The 20,120-nt window shown below is 37.5% G+C and overlaps 1 protein-coding gene across 2 annotated transcripts; it reads left to right on the top strand.

Annotated features, from left to right (window-relative positions):
• Positions 1-930: 930 nt before the first annotated feature.
• LOC121753810 (lysine-specific demethylase rbr-2-like) lies at positions 931-18,275 on the top strand. Of its 2 annotated transcripts, none has more exons than XM_042149067.1 (34): positions 931-1,186; positions 1,268-2,682; positions 3,816-3,873; positions 4,414-4,536; positions 4,710-4,767; positions 5,151-5,287; positions 6,740-6,898; positions 7,016-7,102; positions 8,321-8,500; positions 9,464-9,616; positions 9,707-9,892; positions 9,978-10,049; positions 10,178-10,273; positions 10,856-10,942; positions 11,073-11,189; positions 11,265-11,472; positions 11,579-11,643; positions 11,935-11,993; positions 12,082-12,213; positions 12,301-12,460; positions 12,543-12,878; positions 13,669-13,848; positions 13,940-14,001; positions 14,164-14,242; positions 15,451-15,600; positions 15,690-15,823; positions 16,021-16,132; positions 16,216-16,289; positions 16,676-16,820; positions 16,910-17,059; positions 17,169-17,264; positions 17,352-17,447; positions 17,528-17,730; positions 17,979-18,275. In XM_042149067.1, the coding sequence occupies exons 2-34, from the start codon at positions 1,343-1,345 to the stop codon at positions 18,208-18,210; spliced, it is 5,526 nt and encodes a 1,841-aa protein (XP_042005001.1). In that variant the 5' UTR covers positions 931-1,186; positions 1,268-1,342; the 3' UTR covers positions 18,211-18,275. The 2 variants fall into 2 exon arrangements, with proteins under 2 accessions (XP_042005001.1, XP_042005002.1); XM_042149068.1 differs by having other exon boundaries at positions 934-1,186; positions 2,143-2,682.
• Positions 18,276-20,120: the final 1,845 nt, after the last annotated feature.

Raw genomic sequence — 20,120 nt, 5'->3', positions numbered from 1 at the left:
GGTACCCGTTACCCGACGGAATCGGGAAACGGGGCGGGGTCGGGTATAATAATTTTGGGTTTTGCGGGTATCGGGTATCCCGATACCAGACCAGGTAATTCCGATAGTCCCGAAAATACCCGATATATATATTGATATTTTATAATTTATAATTTTTTAATTTAATACTTGCTCTTCATGATGTAATTTTTTTAAGATTTTAATATTTTAAAAATCATAATGTAATTTTTTATTAGTAATATATTATAAAATGTATTTTTTAAGTTTATAACTTTTAACTAGGGTTAGGGTTAAGAATCTTAAGAGTTAAGATCACAAATCTTTTTTTCCGTCTTTTCTCTTACTCTCCAACTCCTTGGCTTGATCTCAATTCTCAACAAAATTAAATAATAATAAAAAGTTTCAAGTGAGACTATTACATTCATCAAGTAGTATTTCTAAAAAAGCATCTAAAATATACAAATAATATTTTAAAAAAAGAAGATTTCAAAAAAAAAAAAAGTTTCGGGTCGGGTACCCGCGGTGTCGGGTGCGGGATACCCGACTAGGGTATCGGGTAATACCCGACTAAATGCGGGACGGGTATCGGGACTAACTTTTCGGCCAAAATCGGGTGCGGGTACCCGCAGGTACCCGTTTCGACACCCCTACATCTAACAACACAGCACACAGATTTGCATAAAACCCGAGTGACGAGAGTCGATGGATCACAGCCGTTGATTTCAGTCCCTCACCGCCACGACGTTTTCTTTCTCATTAAGCACATCAGTCTTTCCACACGCTTTAAAGCGCGTGTTCAGCACTATGATTAATCAACCGCCTGATTAATCCCAACAAACCAAGATGAAGACGTGTCCGTCACGCGCACAGCGCTGGACTTAAATTACTTGTACCCTGACTTGTAAGGTACAACAGTTTGAGGCGAGTGGTGCACAGACGAGCGCAGCTCCAGTTTGGAAGAACCGTTTGCTAAATTCGTAATTTCCGTTGATTCGAAGCCCAGAAAAGTAAAGATCTGAATTTTAACCTAAAACTACCTCCAAAAAAAAGAAATCCATAACCAAATTTGCCCCTTTCCTCGATTCCAACTGCTCTTAAATATGGATATAGGATAGAGACAACCGAAGATGCTATACGTTTCCGAGCTGGAAGAAGAAGATAGAGAGGCCTAAGGATTCTTTCGCGGGTATTCCATTTGCTTAAACTCTTGATCACTGTGATTGAAGTTTGAGTTTGCCATTTTTTAATTGGATATTAAATAGTGCAGATTTTGCTTTATTGCTTGTTTCTGTATTTCAAATTATCTATTTTTGAACTGAGGTGAGATAGTTGTGAAGAAATTATGGGAGGGAGGGCTAGGAAAGTGGAGAAAGGGGTTCTAGGAGGAGGGAGTGGGGGTTTATTGAGCGGGAGTGACTGTGGGTCGTTAAATGTGCCGGCGGGTCCTGTGTTTTATCCAACCGAGGAGGAATTTAAGGACACTTTGAAGTATATATATAAGATCAGGCCGGAGGCTGAACCATATGGGATTTGTAAGATTGTTCCACCAGCGAGTTGGAAACCCCCATTTGCATTGGACATGGACTCGTTCACGTTTGGGACGAAAACACAGTCCATTCACCAATTGCAGGCGCGGTGTGCTCCGTGTGATCCCAAGACTTTTAGGTTAGAGTACAATCAGTTCTTGGAGGAGCATTGTGGGAAGAAGGCAAAGAAACGGATTGTGTTTGAGGGGCAGGATTTGGATTTGTGTAAGTTGTTTAATGCCGTGAAAAGATTTGGAGGATATGACAATGTTGCGAAGATGAAGAAGTGGGGGGATGTTTTTCGGTTCATTCGGCCAGGAGTGAAGATTTCAACATGTTCAAAGCATGTCTTGGCTCAATTGTATTTGGAGCATTTGATTGACTATGAAGAGTACTATTGTCAGTTGAATAAAGGAAAAGGAAAGAGTGGGAAGCGCGGTTTGAATGGCTCGAAGAAATGTGAACCGTTGGTCGAGTCTTCAGGTTTCAAGAGAAGACGGAAGAACAAAGAGGGTGATAGGGTTGATATACAGAAAGTAGAGGATAAAGAACATGATCAGATATGTGAACAGTGTAAAAGTGGATTTCATGGTGATGTCATGTTGTTGTGTGACAGGTGTGATAAGGGTTGGCATACATATTGCTTATCTCCACCATTGAAGACAATTCCGTCAGGAAATTGGTATTGTATAGAGTGTTTGAATTCCGAGAAGGATAGTTTTGGTTTTGTTCCTGGCAAGCAATTTTCAATTGAAGCGTTCAGGCGTGTGGCTGAGCGTGTCAAGAAGAAGTGGTTTGGATCAACAGCTGCTTCATGGGTGCAAGTGGAAAAGAAGTTCTGGGAAATTGTGGATGGTTCAGTTGGAGAGGTGGAAGTAATGTATGGTAGCGATTTGGATACTTCTGTATATGGGAGTGGCTTTCCTCGCCAAATTGATCAAAGGCCCCCATCAGTGGACATTGATGTTTGGAATGAGTACTGTGGTAGCCCGTGGAACCTTAATAACCTACCTAGATTACAAGGCTCAATGCTTCGGACTGTCCACCAGAACATTGCTGGGGTTATGGTGCCCTGGCTTTATCTTGGCATGATTTTCTCAGCATTTTGCTGGCACTTCGAGGATCATTGCTTTTACTCGATGAATTATCACCACTGGTATGTAGTTTATATCATTATGTTGTTCGATTTTCATTTTTCATCAGTGTCCACTATAAAGAAGAAAAGCTTTAATGCATGATTATAGAGTCATTAATATGCTGCACTGCAGAAGCTTATGCCACTAGCTTTCAATGTTTTTAACTAAAATGAAAGTAAAATCGAATGATCAAAAGAAGTTGCTTGATTGCATCACTATTTGCAGTATGAGCACAATCCTATCTCGTATATTGATTGATGATTTAGAAGGAGTTGCCTTGTCTATCTATATTATCACGTGCCTCAGGCAAAATAATATTATTTCTGCAGGGTCACATGCTTATAAGTGTCTACGGGAAAGAATATTCATGTGTTCTTTCTTAGGGTTAGAGGTAGTGTCTATATGCATGTGACAAATTTGTTGCAATATCAATGTAAAAAGTGGTTTAAAGATTTAAATTGGCGAGACTGTCAAAGAATTTATATATTTTCTGTTGAGTGTTGAGAATTCTTAGTGAGCAGCTGATCATCTTGGTTGGTTTGGTAAATTTTATGTTTGTGCAAAATTTCCCCCTACAAAAGATAGCGACAAAAGCCAATATCTTACTATTCTGCTAGGCAGTCAACCTTCTCTTGATTGAAGGGTTTTGTCATCAGAAGGTTTTTTAGACAGCAAATCCCTCTCCCTCCACCCATGAAAAGAAAAATAAATAGTGAAGGAAAGAGCTGTCAAGGTTTCTGATTCAACTGAAAGTGCCAGTAAATTTCCAGTTGGAGTTATTAACATTATCACTTCCAACGGATTTATTAGGTGCCATTATCTTTATATGGGTGCATCACATTGTCTTGATTGTGCTGTCCAATTCTCTAAGCTAATCATCAGAGAATGTATTATGAGATTCTGCTGGCATTTTTTTTCAATGCTCTACCTGTTTGATAAATGATTGCGAGAGGTTGACTCTTCAGTTGTATAGGTGATTAATAGGACTGGGCTGTATGCTGGGTTTAGTGTGCGTGTCTTCCTTGGCTGCTGTCATTTCTCTATATGGGTCTTATGCTTTTCTGCTCCCACATTATTCATGCTGTGGGTTCAATATTCTAATGTGTTTATTTTGTACTCTTGACTGACTTACCTATTTGCTCCCTCATTTCAGGGGAGAGCCAAAATGTTGGTACAGTGTCCCTGGTAATGAGGCCCATGCTTTTGAAAAGGTATTGTTGCTTCATTTATTAAATACATTTTCCTGTCTTAGGAGGGACTTAGGCATGTGGCTAATTTCGGTGGTGAGGTTTGAAACATACAGTATTAAACTGTGATAAAGTTTTTTAGGTGTTATACAAAATCTTTCGCATATTTCTGGTCTACATTCTGTTATGGTCTCTTCAGCTGTGAGGCCAGGCCACTATGTGGTAACCAAGACTCCTTTTCAGCTATCTTATACCTGCCATTGGATTTTGCCAACAGTAATCATGTTTGGAGATGCATCGCTTCTTCAAGCAGTTTTGAAACAAGGATGCTACACAGTACACACTATAATTTCTCTCTGTGTATCTAGAATGCCATTTCAATTTTATTTCCTCAAGCATCACAATGTGTCTTTTCCCAGATGCATGTCTTCAGTGGTTATTAGTGTTTGTTACTCTTACGTGTTAAACTGGTAGAACTGCAGAACTGATGAATGAGTAGCCTACTTGATTGCATATTTTCCGATTCCTTGGTTGTTTTCATGTTTGAGTTTTCCTGTTGTGTAGGTAATGCGGGATAGTCTGCCCGATCTGTTTGAAGCACAACCAGACTTGTTGTTTCAGCTTGTAACTATGCTGAATCCTTCTGTTCTGATAGAAAAAGGAGTTCCAGTGTACAGTGTAATTCAGGTATGTTAAAGTATTTCAGAACTCCGAAACTTGATGTTTATCTCATTGTGAGATTTTCTAAAACTTAGTTTATTTTGTCTTTGTAGTAATTTTATCTGCCTTAGGTTCTGGGTTTCTTTTAAAAGCTTTAAAGTGTGCAGAACACCTCTGTAGTTGCATTTTATTTTTGGCAGGAGCCTGGGAACTTTGTCATCACTTTTCCCCGATCTTATCATGGAGGTTTCAACCTGGGTAAGCATGAAATACTCCCTATTCTGGCACTTCTTTTTGGCACTGTGTTTATGAAATGGATGTTTAGTGTCATAGTGTGTTAAGTGGATAGGTAAGAGAGTGAAAAAAGTAGATAGAATAAAATTAAAAAGTGAATAAAGTAGAGAGAATTAAGTAAGAGAAAAAATGAAGTAGGAAAGAAAATGTGAGTTAATTATTATGGAAATGACTCAACGATAAAGGAACTTCCCGAAATAGAAAAATGATTCAACTATGAAGGAACGGAGGGAGTAGTTAAATTGCATTCCCCAGTAAGCTTGAAACATGAAATCTTATCACTTGTATCTCTTTGACTAAGTAGTTCTTAATTTTAGTTTAGTTCTAAGACATTGCTTTGGTGGCAGGCTTAAATTGTGCTGAGGCTGTCAATTTTGCCCCTGCTGATTGGTTACCTCATGGTGGTTTTGGAGCTGAGCTTTACCGGCTTTATCATAGAGTACCTGTTTTATCACATGAGGAACTCCTGTGTGTTGTGGCAAAGGTTTGGTATTCTTTTGCTGCTTAATTTTTGTGTTGGTTACTATCCATTTGGTTTGTTTATGGGAGAAGAATATTTTAGTAGATGCTGTCCTCCAATGTTTTAGGAAATGATTTAAAATGGTTAAAAATTTATACTACCTTCGTCCTTTAAAAATAGCTACTATTTCCATTTCGTTATGACTATACACCTACTTTCAATTTGTTTGATTTTACCACGATGAAGTTTTCCAGCCACCTTTTAAGACTGATGGATCACTTTAATGGATGAAATGGTTTTGGCATGTCAAAAGTTGGGCTATGTGGTGTTTTTTGGAGTTTAACAATGACGTTTATGTTGTTGTTTGTCTTTGTGTCCTGTTCTCATCCTTTTGTGTCTGTCCGTCCATCTCTGCTGCTGGATTCTGGCAGCCCCAATCTGACGTCCACATATCGGCCCCTCCTCGCAAACACATCTGTAAAAAACTACAATCTGTTCTAGAATCTAATACCGTGCCAATCTGCACCGAGCCAACCATTCCTGACACAGCCTCAACCAAACACCAACACCAACACCAACACCAACACCAAATTGCCCAACCATCAACGTCATTCAGCCAAATCCATTTCGAAATGGAAAAAACCCAAATTTGGGCACTCCAAAGTTCAACAAAAGGATACAAAAATGGAGGAGGAATAAAGTGAAAGGGCAGATGAAAAGAGTCAAAGACAAATACTCGAACTGCGACAGCCATTACTGTACCACCGAAGATGAACTGATGAAGAAGAATCAGAACTTGAAATGGAGGAAGACTGAAACTTTGAATGTGAGATTGGGAGGAAGCAAAGATTCAAATGAGGGCAAGGAGAACCGACAAACAACCCAATAAAGGAACTTGGGCGGCAATGTCACGCCGCCACAGCAATTGGAGAATGTCACTCTTCAGCCTTTGGACATGGTCCCATTGCCCAACTCGGTTTCAAACCCAACCCAAAAAACCAGATTCAGTTGAACCACTCTTCCATTTCTCCGTCATCCACACCGCTACGCAAGTTTCAGCATTGCCCCGTAGTCTATCTCCTAGATGAAGAATCTGTAACCCTAATCCCTAAAAGAAATGAATCTGTAACTAAATCCTTATACACCATCATTTTTTAAAGTTTGGAATGACGTTTATGCAATGTCAGTGAGTCCACATAGGCAATTTCTGGACTCCACGCCATCTTAAAATTCAGGGATTTTAATTTCGTGGTAAAATCAAAATTAGCTGAAAGTTCATGTATTCTCATACTAATATTCCAATTAATGTGCAATTCATGAATTTTGTCGAAGTTTCTCTATTTAGAGGCTAATATCCAAGGTTAAACCATGATTATAGAACTTCGCGTTCTAACTTTGACGTATTGTTTTTTATTTCCTCTTCCAGTTGTAATTATCTTCAGGTAAAATTTATAAGGTTGCAATATTTTTTCGCAGAGTGAATTTGATAATGGAGTATCCCCTTACCTGAAAGAGGAGTTGCTTAGGATATACAACAATGAGAGAACTTGGAGGGAGCGGCTTTGGAAAAATGGCATAACTCGATCTTCTCGTATGCCACCTCGAGTACAGCCTGATTATGTTGGTACAGAGGAGGTATGCAATGAGTTTTGTACTTCTGTTCAGTGTATGGGTGGGCGGTGTTTGCATGCCAACCCAACCTCCCCCATAAATCTGCTTTTCATCTGATTAGTATCACTGATGTTTTTCAAGGATCCAATGTGCATCATTTGCCAGCAACTATTGTACCTCTCTGCTATTTCTTGCAACTGTAGACCATCCACATTTGTTTGCCTAGAGGTGAGACAGTTGTAGCTGCTTAAATAATTTACTATTTCAATGTCATCTACTTCATCTTAATTGTTGAATGGTTTGACGACCATCTTGATGAAAGTTCTTCTTGTTTACTTAATAATTGTGTTTCATGAGTGGGTGTGAGGGTTGGGTTATATTCCTGCCTCTTTCACTGATGCAAGTAGTGGTAGGGCTACAAGGTAAAAGATTTATGTGCAATTATGTTGCAGACTGATGTGGAGAAAATGGCAATGCAATCAATACCCACAACATGTGTGATCAAATGACGGTATGAATAACTTAGTGCACAAAGTGTTTGAATAAATAACTGAATGAAAATGCATACACCAAATGAACTCCTATTATATACCTCGATTTGGAATAAAATTCTAAATGATCATTTTCAAATAAAAATGCATATTAAATATAAAAGTAATTATAAATCCTAATTTGATTATTGAACCCTTGTTAGTAGTTGCAATATTAAAAAATAAATCACAAATAGATTGAAAAAAATGAAAATATGATTAAAAAATAATAGAGGAATATCAAAATTGAGATTCCTCTTTGGTGGCCGCAGAATGCTTCTTTCCAACAATGATCTCTGAAAGATACCTCCATCTAACTTCAGAATAATACTTAAAGAGTTTACAAAAGACTACTACACAACTGACTTTGAAAAAATATAAATTCTTATCTACTTGACAAAAGATAGTAACAAATGAATTATAAAATCCTAAGGATATTGATTGATAGACTCCCCCAATGCCCACATCTTTGATGGATGATAGACGTCCCTAACGCACACCTCCACGACCAATGCGCCTCTCCACTTATTCCAGACATGGCATTGCATGATTACTGGGTTTCCGATCGTAGTCCATCACATCCCTTCTGCAACGCGTATAGATGTGCCAAGGATGATTGCTATCACAGTCGGATGATTGATATATGCAACAAGTCACGGTTAATTTTTCTTATATGACCATATTGAGGGGGTTTTCCTAATAGTCAACTACTCAGTCCATTTATATTTTGCAACATCATCTTTTTATTCACCTTGTGTGATATGTCTTCCAACTGGCAGTTTTTTGCTGAATGCTTGCAGATCTGGTGACTGTATGCAGTTCAGTGTCTTTATGTTGTGCTTTCATTGATATAAATCTCAAGGGCCAAAAGACTGGATTGAAACATCTAGAAATTGAAATGGTTCTTTTCTTGCAGCACTGGGAGCACCTCTGTGAATGCAAGCCAATCAAACTTCGTCTTCAATACCGCCATACTCTGGCAGAACTGACTGGTTTGCTGCATGAGGCTGATAAGTTTTATTCGGTGGAAGCAGCTGAGGATTCACATTTGAAAAGGACTGCAAGCTCAGAAAAACAAGCAGTATTAACAAAAAAGGTTGAGATAATATTAATGAAACATTGAGAGAGTAATTATTCTATTCATTTTGTGCAAACAGTTTCTTGTCTAAATTCCTACTAGTACATTTACCATTTCTCAAGATGTGATCTGTCAATTTTTCTGCACAATTTCCATTGGTCATTAGCTTAAGATATAATCTGAAGACAGTTCTTACTTTGGTACCCGACCTTTTACATGTGCTCATATTATCTACCCATAAATGTTGTGATATGACTGCCTCCTTTCTTGGTATATTAGTAATAACGATTCTCATAAATAATGACTCTATTATTTTAAAAGCTCATACCTTGGAGTTAGTAAGACAGTGTTCGTTGCTGCTAGCTTAATTTTATGAATGGAGCAGGTGGAATTAAATTGTACTCCCCCTGTGCACGAAAAATAGTTCCATTTTGCCATTTTGAGATGTCCACAAAAGATAGTCCCATTTCTAAAAATGGAAAGTTTCTCTCTCATATTTATCTTCTCTCTCATACTTTACCCTCTCTCTCTTACTTAACCCACTTTTTCTCCTTCTCATTCTTACTTTACCAATTTCTTATTAAAACCCGTGCTGCCCACTAACGAGAATATTTCTTGTGGATGGAGGGAGTATCAAGTATCACATTGCTCCAGCTTAGTGAAGAACCACTTTTTATCTCAGTAAAGCAAACATTTTTTCAGAGATCTTCAGTTTGTGGAATGTAGATCTGAAAATCATAGAACGTCTTTGGGTTATAAGCTTCTAGGTGTTCTTCACTGGTCACTGTTCAGCCACATATAGTTTCTACTATTGCATAGAACTCTATATATAGTTTCTACTATTGCATAGAACTCTATATCCTGCTGGAAGAAACTTGTTCAACCAAGCATAGCACTCTCTCCATTTGCATTAATCGAGGATTTTTTTTTGCTTTGTCAACGTGAGATGATTATTTAATCCATGGCATTCTCCATTTATAGGTCAAGGGTGGCCATGTCACACATTTGCAACTCGCTGAAGAGTGGATTTTGAGATCATGTAAGATACTCGACCATCCGTACTCTAGCCAAGCTTATGTCGGTGCTATAGAAGAAGCTGAGCAATTTCTTTGGGGGGGTTCTGAGATGGATCTTGTAAGCATTATTACTCTCCTCAGTGTCTCTGGCTTCATCTGAATTTTAGTTGTTCGTGGATCTGAAGATCCTCTAATTATCTGTCCACAGGTGCGAGAAATGCATACCAGCTTGGTTCAAGCACGAAAGTGGGCAAAATCTGTGAGAAATTGTGTTTCTAAGTTGAAGACGTGGTCCAAAAAGTCTGACTTAGAGAAGGTTCAGATGAATCATGTCAATGAATTGCTCAATTTTAATACCCCACCTTGCAATGAACCTAGACATATTCAGTTAAAGGTTGGACTGTTCATGTATGTTATTAGTTTTCTGTATTCTGTGCATTTGGTGCTGAGCTTAATGGTTAATGTCAATATCTCTGTAGGAATACAAAGAAGAAGCTGATAAGCTAATTCAGGAAATTAATTCTGCCCTCGCATTATGGTCAGAATTTTCTGTAAGATAGCTTCTAGACCATCCTTTCAGTAGCTGTTGTTCTGCTTAATGCACATATTGCTGGATTTAGTACAAGAGTTGAGCTTACACTGTCGTATCTTTTTATTTTTGCCTTGTGAACTTGTCCAGTTAGATGATTTGGAGATCTTATATATGAAGGCTGTTGACCTACCAATCCACACAAAGGAAACTGAGCAACTAAATCTCAAGCTTTCTGCTGTGAAGGTATTTGTGATTTTGGGTATATTTGGTTTCTATGCCAGGGTTTATTTCAGTAACTAGTCTGATTAAAATTACTTCAATGTACTACTCCCGTCCACCAAGAGTGTGCAACATTGAGGAAGACACAAGTTTTAATAAATTGTTAGGTAGATATTTGGTTAGTGGAGAAAGTGTCCCATCACAAAATAGTGGGTTAAGATAGTGGACCATGGGTAGTATTTTTTTTTTGTAAATAATGAGTATTGCCCAGAAAATGGAAGTTGCACATTTTCTGTGGACAACTTAGAGGCAATTGTTGCACTCTTGGTGAAGGGATGGAGGGTGTATCATTATTTTCAAGGACTTCCATGTTTTCTCAGTTTGAAAAGGTTCTTTCAGTTCTCTAATTTAGGCTGTAGTCTACTATCTCTATTTGCTTCAGATAGTTTGGCGTAGATGCATCTCCTGTAGATGCTTGGTTTACTAATATTGGTGAATGAAACAGTGAACAATTTTTTATCCACTTAATGATAGTTTTAGGCACTTTTTGTTTTGTTTCTAAATATACTACATGTGTAACAACTTTGTGGTCATTGTATGTGTTAGGTTTGGGTGGACAATGTTAGAAATTGTTTCTGTCAGAAAGTTCATTCCTCAGTTCAGATGGACATGCTCTACAAGCTGCAGGCAGAGGTATACTAAAGTGTTTCCCCTCTCGCTCTCCCTCCCCACCTTCCCCTATCCCCTCACGTCTTTTTTTCCTGCAAGGCCGACAATTGCTTTATGTTTTTCTTTGATATAGTTGGCTGTTTATAATTTTCAGATATCGAGGAAGCAACTTCAGCTTCCCGAAGCAGATAGGCTTAACGATTTGATAAGGCAAGTCGAATCTTGTCGGTCTCGGTGCATTCAGATTTTGAAAGATTTGGATTCACTAAAGGTTGTGGTTGCAGCTTTTTTATATGTTGGCCATTGATGTGGAACTCTTTGTTAAAAACTACTTCCTTTTTGACAGGAAATCGAACAGTTTCTTGGTGAATGGGATGATTTTACTGTTAATGTTCCAGAGCTAGAACTTTTGAGAAATTATTACAGTGATACCATATCCTGGATGTCGCGTTTTGATCATGTTCTTATGAATGTTCAAAAATGGGAGGATCAAAGAAATTTAGTTGATGAGTTGACATGCATCCAAAAGGATGGACTGTTGCTTAAAATCCGAGGTAAATTGCACTGTGACTTCCAGGATTGTGTCTGCTGATTAATATTGTTTGTTCTATTCAAATTATGGGTATGTTATATATAAATTTCTTCTTTCTTCTGATGTAGTGGATGAGTTGCCTCGCGTTGAACTTGAACTTAACAAAGCACGGTCCCGTGTAAAAGCATTGGAGGTAACTTGATCCCTGTTTTGGATTAAGATGTGTATTCGCCATCCTGCTCCTGGCCTCTTACTGTTTTAAGTCTTGGTTTTTTTGGTAAATGTGTGCTTCTTCGGTCATATGGAGCACATGTCCACTTTGATTTCTAAATGATGTTGCTAGGTATTAATTGGTAACATCACCAGTTAAGCCACTGTGCCCCATTTGTCTTCGATTTTGGGTGTGAAGATATTGTGTGTACTCTAGGTCACTTATATACAATTGATAGATAGCATATTAAAAGCATCATCAACTTCAATACAGGCACTTCATGGTGAAATGTCCATGGATTTTGTACAGCAACTGATGTCGGAGGCAACAATGTATGCTACTTTTTGTAATTTGTTTAATTTCTTATTAGCTTATATATAATTAATTTATAATTGAAGTCTGAACTGCATATCTCGTCAGACTGCAGATTGAGAAAGAGAAGCTCTTTGTTGATATGTCACAAAGACTTGCTGGTGCTGTTCGCTGGGAAGAAAAAGCACAAGAGTTTTTTGCAACCAAGGCACCTATGTCTGAGTTTGAGGATATTTTGAGGTTGTACTTTAATTGTTATTTTGAGCTCCTAGCTGTTGAACTGATGTGAGTGGCTGCTAATGAAATCTTTAAATACAATATTTTCAGGGCCTCTGAGGAGATTGGCATCATCCCACCATCTCTCCCTGAAGTCAAACTTGCATTGTCAACAGCTAAGCAGTGGTTATCGAAGTGCAAACCATTCCTACTTCAGGGCTCATCCAGTTTCCCAGTCTCAGATTCTTGTCTCCAAGTTGGTGTATTGAAGGTTAATCCCCTTGACGTTGATATTAAGTTTCCAGTTATTGTTCTCTACTGACGAACCTTACTGATGGTTTATAATTATGTAGGAGTTGGTGTTGGAATCAGAAAACTTGAAGGTATGCCTTGAAGAATGTTCACTGCTTGAAAAAGTTTTGAAGAAGGTTATTGAGTGGGAACAGGAGGCCAGCTCTTTACTACAAGATGCAGAGAACTTGTGGCTTGTCAACATTGTTGGTGAAGGCACTGCCAGCTCTCTTAAACCCAGACTTGAACATCATGTTCATTCAATTGAGAATGCTGTTGCAGCTGGTGTTTCCCTTGATCTTAAGCTTAACATGGTTTCTAAACTGCAAGATGCTTGTTCTATGCTCAAGTGGTGCATTCGTATCATCTCTTTTTCTTCTGTTGTTCCTTCCGACAAGGTGATCCTATTTCTTTTTCATAGTTTTCAAGAGCCAAACTACACTTGGATTCTGATTAGATGTCATTTATTTCTTGCAATCTTTTATTTAGCTTCTATCCAACTTGCCTGCTTCAAAAATGTTAATTTGCTTTCTTTCAATTCAAGACAATAAGCAGCCAGTGTAATTTCAAAGCTGTCTGTGTCTATTGTTCATTACAATTATTAACACCAAATATTTGCATTTAGAACTGGGTTATGATATCGTTCTATCTTTTAACTGGGGAAATTTCTTTTAATTCTATTTTTTTTCCTATCTCTGCATCTTTGCATCAATATTTCTTTTGGTTTCTGAGGTCAAATTCCTTTGTCCTTGTCTTAATTACTATGGTGTTTAACATTTACCTGCTTCGAAGAACTTGTGTCCCTCCTGCGTCTCTCATAAGCATCCTTAAGTGGGAAATCTTCTTTTTATCCTTGATTGCGCTTCCTTTCTAATCATGTGTGATGCATCTAGAAGGCATGCTACTTTTATAGTGACATGTCCTATGCCTTGGATTATTTGTTTCGTGAAATGTCTGAATACCTAAACTTGATTTTAAACATTTTTTCTTTGTTTTGTGGTTTGTCATTTTAATCCACCAAAGTAATGCATGAGGGGAAGTAAGGTGTGCTCATATTAATTTATTGTTAGTCATACTTATCTTTTAGAAGATTGGAAATATTTTTGTATTGTTGGATATCTATTAATTTCTCTGTTTAATAGCTTTATGGTTTGCTGATCGTCTAATGGCCCCATTCTTTTGTTTTAGGAAGTCGAGATGACGTTGGATGATGCTGACAATCTTCCTGGAACATATAAATCCAGTGCTTTGTGGACTTCATTGTTTGATGGCTTACAATGGCTGCGGAAGTCCATTCACATTCTTGACCCTGACAATCACCGGCAGTTTGAAGTCAGCGACGTTAACAAACATATTCTTCTATCAGAGGTCTCTATGATTGTATATTCTACCATTCATTCATGGATAGTAGAGAACGCCAGATCTGCTCTTTTATTCATCTAACTTTTTTAAGTTGCAGGATTTGCACATTTCGTTTCCATTGGTTGTTGGTGGTCTACAGGATGCAGTTCAGAATCACAAGTAAGTTATTTCTATTACAGCATTATATAAGGTGTCTTAGTTCCATCTGCTGCAATTCTTGGTTGTAAAATATTATTTTAAAGCCCACTAATATACTGAGAAAATCTATGTATTTGAGTCATATTTTAATGCTATGTGGTAATAGTTTCTATATTTGTATAGTTTGTGGTTGAAGCAAGTTCTCCTCTTTCTTGGACTAAGTCTTGGAGACCGCTCATGGGATTCATTGCTGCAGCTCAAAGTAAGAAAGTCAATTTACATTTTGGTCTAGGTTTTTGGCAGTATATTTGAAGATAATTAGCATCTATCATGGAATTTCCCTTACAGCCATTTCATGCTGTATGTTGTTTAAGCCATGTCTGTGACCAGACCTTGTTGTGTGTCTCTCTCACGAAGTGTTGGGCCACATACCAGTTTGACTTGAACATGTTTCTTGGATTGTGTACTCAACGAGAATGACCTACAAGAAGGTTGTTCTTAGAAATACTATGAAATTACCTTAAAGAAATGGCTACTGAGTCAGATATTTAAAATAATTAAGTAAAATAATGTGAGGTTAGCCTTAACGGGACTTCAGTAGGATGAAGGGGAGGATGCTTTAAATTGGTATTTATTTGTCTCCGCATGTTTGTTGCACCATTTATTCTTGACATAATGAACAATAATGTTCGTAAAAATGGTTTGGAAAGTAGATATTGCTAGTTTTATTTACATTAAACACAAGAGATCTTGTCACTATAATGGCAAGTTTGTTGCTCGAATTAGTCTTTTTACATATATTTGAATATGTATGCATATTAGGTTGTATCCTTTCCAGTGACGGATATAATTGTAGCTTTTTTTGTTATAGAAAGGAAGCCTTTGTCTAATTCAAATGGTAACCTAAAATGTTAAGTAATATGCTCTTGATGTGCTTAGAATTCCTTGGAACTGCGTCCATGTCTTAATAGAAGTTGCTAGCCTAGTTTAAAGGGCATGCTTATCATGGTTCTTGTTTGATATCATATTTCTTGTCTATTGCACCTGTCGCCTGCAATCAAGACATTGAATATCTGTGACTGCACAAAATTATTGAGAACAGTAGATCTGTTGCTTTGCTCTAAAGAGTTATGTCGTTGGTGTAGTAAGAATAATGCTATATAAGGGTTCAGCTATTTGAATGACTGATTATGGGAACGTCGACTCTTTTGTATACAAGTTCCATTCCTTGCTGGGTCATTACACAGTTACACCTTTCTTTCATTCATTCTCTGTACACTTGAATCTATGGTCTTAATGGTTGTGTTGTTCACTTGTTCTTACCATCTGTACTACATTACCTAATGACCAAATGGTCAAAGTACATTGTTTCATGGAAAGAGAACATAAAATTGTTCTTATTTTGCATTTAGAAGTCAAATTGTGTTTACTGGATTTTATGGTTATTGAAATTGCAATTTTAACATCTAGGAACATGGAACTCTCAACGCATTCAATTGTGTTGAACTACAGAAGGTTCTGCTTGAGTTTGAAAAAGCTCAGAAGTGGAAAGAGCGTTGTGTCAAGCTAGTTAAGCCTCCAATAGGGGAGGAAAATTCACCACTTAATGCTCTCACACAGGTTATTGAGAGTGGTCCTGTTATGAATCCAATTAAATGACGTGTGGTGGTTATTGTCTAATTCTGAAGGAATTACTATTTTTGTTTCAGTTAAAGAATGCCCTTGAGAGGTCTCTTGAAATATTTAACTATCGCGAGACTGGAGAATCAATAAATTTATGCTTATGCTGCATCAAAGCTACTGAGGATCTTGACCTTTTGACTTGTTCTATTTGCAAGGACTGGTCAGTTTTCTAGGCACATCATTGTCATGTCCAGCTGTGCTAAAATTTTAAAATAGATGCATAGCTTTATGGCAGGCAGCAATGATCCATTATATTACTTTCTCTCTTCAACTTATCTTCTGCTTCCCATGGAAACTACTCTCTTCAACTTTCTTAATCAGCAATTACTACCTGCTTATTTAATATCTATTGTGCAGTTTCCACTTGCATTGTACAGAGACATTGTTGGAGGATGCCGTTTCATTTGTTTGCCATTACTGCGACTTTGTGAATAGTGCTAAAATTCCTCATGGTGGATGTAGCATGCTGGTTTGTGATTGACTGATAATTTACTTCTTGCTGGAGTTAATGCATGGAAATTTAATGTTCTAATTTCATCTCTCCTTGTGTAGAGATCTGGAAAGAAGCCTATTGCATTGAATGAGCTTAAAGATCTTCTCTGTGATGCCAACGATCTTTGTCTGCGGTATCCACCTTATTTCTTGCAATTTTTGGATTTGTTTGCTATTGATATTTGTGCACTTTTGTTAGTCGGCAGATTTTCCATTACTCAAGATTTATAAGCTTAGAAACTAGAGAAAATAACATGATTGCCTCTAGATGATATTAGCCATGGGGTGTATACTGTTTATGTGAATATATTCATATATCTCGAATTGGTTGAATCAGTCTCCACTTTGCTTTTGTACATGCTACATATGCTTCTTCCTGCCATCAGCTATAGATACCGTTGATGTTGAAAAATGTATCTGTGCATGAGATTGTGTGTCCTCACATGAAGTTAATCATTTAGTTCAACGAATACTAGCATTATTATTCCATAATGAATCTGATATGTGTTATTTTACACAGGACGGAGGAGTGGGAGATATTGGACCAAATTGTTGTGAAAGCGCATGATTCCAATGCACGCGCTATGGAAATCGTAAATTCTGCATTATCCTACACCAGCCAAGATCTTGATGTTGTCAAACAAAAGTTGTGTATTGCTTTGAAGGTATGAGGGGATGTAATCTGGTATACTGGTACTGCCATCTTTTGGGTCTTAATTTAGTTTACTAAAAAAAGATACTGATTTTTTTGCAGGCAACAAATGTTTCAGGCATTTGCGATGATGAGGAAGATCTCAAATTTGAGTTGGCATTGGCTAGAAATTCATGGAAAATCAGAGCAGATAAATTTTTACGAAGCTCAGAAAAGCCCACTCTTCAACAGATCCAGCATCATCTGCATGAAGTACGGTGACTCCATTGCTAATTCCTTTTCTTTTTTTCATCCAGTATCACATACTGTATAATGAAATAATTTTGTTCCAATATTATATTATGTTGCCATAATGTTTCAGGGACTGGTTATGAAGATCCCTCCAGAAGATTACTTCACTGAAAAATTAACAGAAATTAGGGACCTGGGCTTGCAATGGGCAGATACAGCCAAGCAGGTCATAATTTCATATATCATACATAGACAGAGTGCTTCTATCCAAGCGATCATCCTTCTAACTCTCTATCCCTTAAGATACAAACAGGTCTCAGCGGATGGTGGGGTACTTGGATTGGATCGAGTGTTTGCACTTATTTACGAGGGTGAGAGTTTGCCGGTATCCTGTGAAAAGGAACTAAAGGTAAATGACTGCGAAATTCTCATGGCCAATGAAGGAACGCCCTTAATTGTACTGTTATCCTGAGCTTATTGTTGCTGCAGTTGCTGAAGGATCGGAGCATGCTTTACTGCATTTGTCGGAGACCATACGGCGAGAGAGCTATGATCGCTTGTGACAAATGTGACGAGTGGTATCACTTTGACTGCGTAAAAATCTCGTCAGCCCCAAAGTTTTACATATGTCCAGCATGCAATCCTTGCCCGGGTGAAGATACGCCTCCATCAGTGGCAGCTGCACAGGACAGGCAAGTTGTTATTGTGCTTTATGATGGATTTTCCTATCGTTTCTATAAAATATGCACGATTAAGGGTGATTTATGAGAACAATGGAATTCATAGCATACTAATATGCATCATGCTTTATCAAAATGTTTGTTCAGTAGTCATTTGATAAACACAAATGTGGATGAGAGTTGAAGCTGAATTCGATCAATATACATGATAAATGATAGATGGGATTTCATATTTTGTGGTTGTTATATTTGTGTTGCAGGTCTAGTGCTGAAGAGCCTCATACACCGTTGAGGAGGTCTGAACTGAGGAGGAACTCATCGAAGAAGATAGGTGCGGAGATGGAGATGGAGATGGAAATGGATAAGAAGGAGATGGATTATAGCAAATTTGAGAGATTGTTATGGAAACAGAGAAAGCCTTTTAGAAGGGCAGCTCGAAAACGTTCTCAACTTGAGAGTTTATCTCCCTTCTTCTACGTACAACATAAGTGAGATTATTATTGTAGTTGTAGACATGTAGTATTATTCATCGATTTATTTAATTGATTTTCCCTCCACTTTCTGTGTTCTTATCATTTAAATCCTATGCTTTTACTTAAGTTGCACTTACCATCCCAGTTCATGAAAAAGTTTTTAAAAAATTGGTCAATTTACCTTCTAAAATCTCATCAGGGAGAAACTAAAATATTGCATCCCGATAAGAAATCTTGTTAATCGGGGCAGCCTGAACAGGTTGGCGAGTTTAGCAGACCAGGCGACCGGCTGAGTTGATTAGGTTACAAGAAATTAGTGTTCCTTAGGTTTTTCACTAAGTCACTCTTCAGTCCCAGTGTCACGTTCATAGTCGGACTCACACTTCCTGAAACGGCTCCCTTCCGACATCGTGCCCAGTCTTCTCCACCATTCCGGCAGCAGAGGCCGTATCCGATGTATGCAATCAGGGGCGGAGCGGAGCTGTTAGAGTTTAGTATACTGAAAGCATCTTTCAAATGCTTGTATATGTAATAACTCTTTTATCCATTTTACCATTTAATAAGAAAGAATATTTTGTTACAATGTGTTTTGCTTAAGTATTGCTTATGTATTTATGAGATGTTGAAATGTGTTTTCCATTTAAATGTATAGTTTAAGCAAAATGAGTCTAAGTCTTCTGCAAAGTAGACAAGTTGTGAGCGGCGTTCACAGTAGGTAACTTGTCGGTTCTTGCAGAAGGAAAATTGTTTCACAACCTAGATAGGCTTTGACCACCTATCGCGAAAGGTTGCGACGTCAGTTCGAAAGTTTCCTTACCTAAGGAAATGAACGACGTCGGTGTGGTATAGCACTGAAAGGATCAAAGAGTGAGATAAGTTTTTCTTGGCTATTTACTGAAAGACGAGGTCTCGGTAATTGTTGTTTCTTAATCATTGTTGACATAACGATGAGCATACGATATTAATTTAAAACTACTTTGATTTATCAAATGGCGAGGGTATTTCGTTGCCCAAGAATCCTGATAGATTAGGTAATGATCATTAATGTGTAAGTGGTGCTAGTATTGTTATTGTAATGAATCGTGTGCTGGGAGAGACCAGTATGATAATATCATCAAGAGTTGTTTAGAAAAATGTTTTATTACTTAGAAAACTGACCAGTTGGAATTTATTCCATGAATAATAAATAATGTTTCTGAACTAGACCACTTTTGGAAAAAGAAATTAATTAATAAAAGACTGATAGCAGACTTGATATTAATTAATGGATATTTATATCTTTAACACGGGAAATGATTTAATTAAAGAGAAAGTCCCGGAATACTAGTAATTTCGGTTTGGACGGGCAGTCAATGTTATATCTATAATGGATGATAATAATATTTAAGTTTGAGCTTGAATTAAATTACTTTTAATTTAATTAGTGAAAGCCTGATGCTCATTCCAATCGTCCACAGATCCCTGGTCTGGCCCAAAATAATTAACTTAATATAAAAAGGAGAAGAAGAGAAGACAAATAGTAATTAATTCATAAAAATTCGATCTCTGCAATTTAAGAGAGTGAAAAATCGGTAATTTAGGGTTCTTCAACCCAGAGAATTCTGTCTTCAATTCTTCTCCAGCTTTTGAGGATTTGATGAGCTCTGCCCACACAAAGGTCAAATTCGAGTTAAAAAGGAACAAATCAGAAGATCCGTGGTTGAGATCAATTGAAGACAATGATAGAATTCAACTCTTGAATTCTTATGGTACGTTGATTTAATTGCATATATTCAAATTGCTTTGTGATTATATGCTTATGAACATGTTTCTAGTTTACAATCGGATAAAAACATGTTTAGATGTAAATCTTTCAATCAAACTAAATAGAGTTCCGCTGCAAAACCAACAATTGGTATCAGAGCCTGTTTTTAGGCTCTGATTGTTTGA

This window comes from Salvia splendens, chromosome 11, assembly GCF_004379255.2.
Source record: "Salvia splendens isolate huo1 chromosome 11, SspV2, whole genome shotgun sequence".
Taxonomy (NCBI): Eukaryota; Viridiplantae; Streptophyta; class Magnoliopsida; order Lamiales; family Lamiaceae; genus Salvia; species Salvia splendens.
This window is presented reverse-complemented; position numbering and strand designations above follow the sequence as displayed.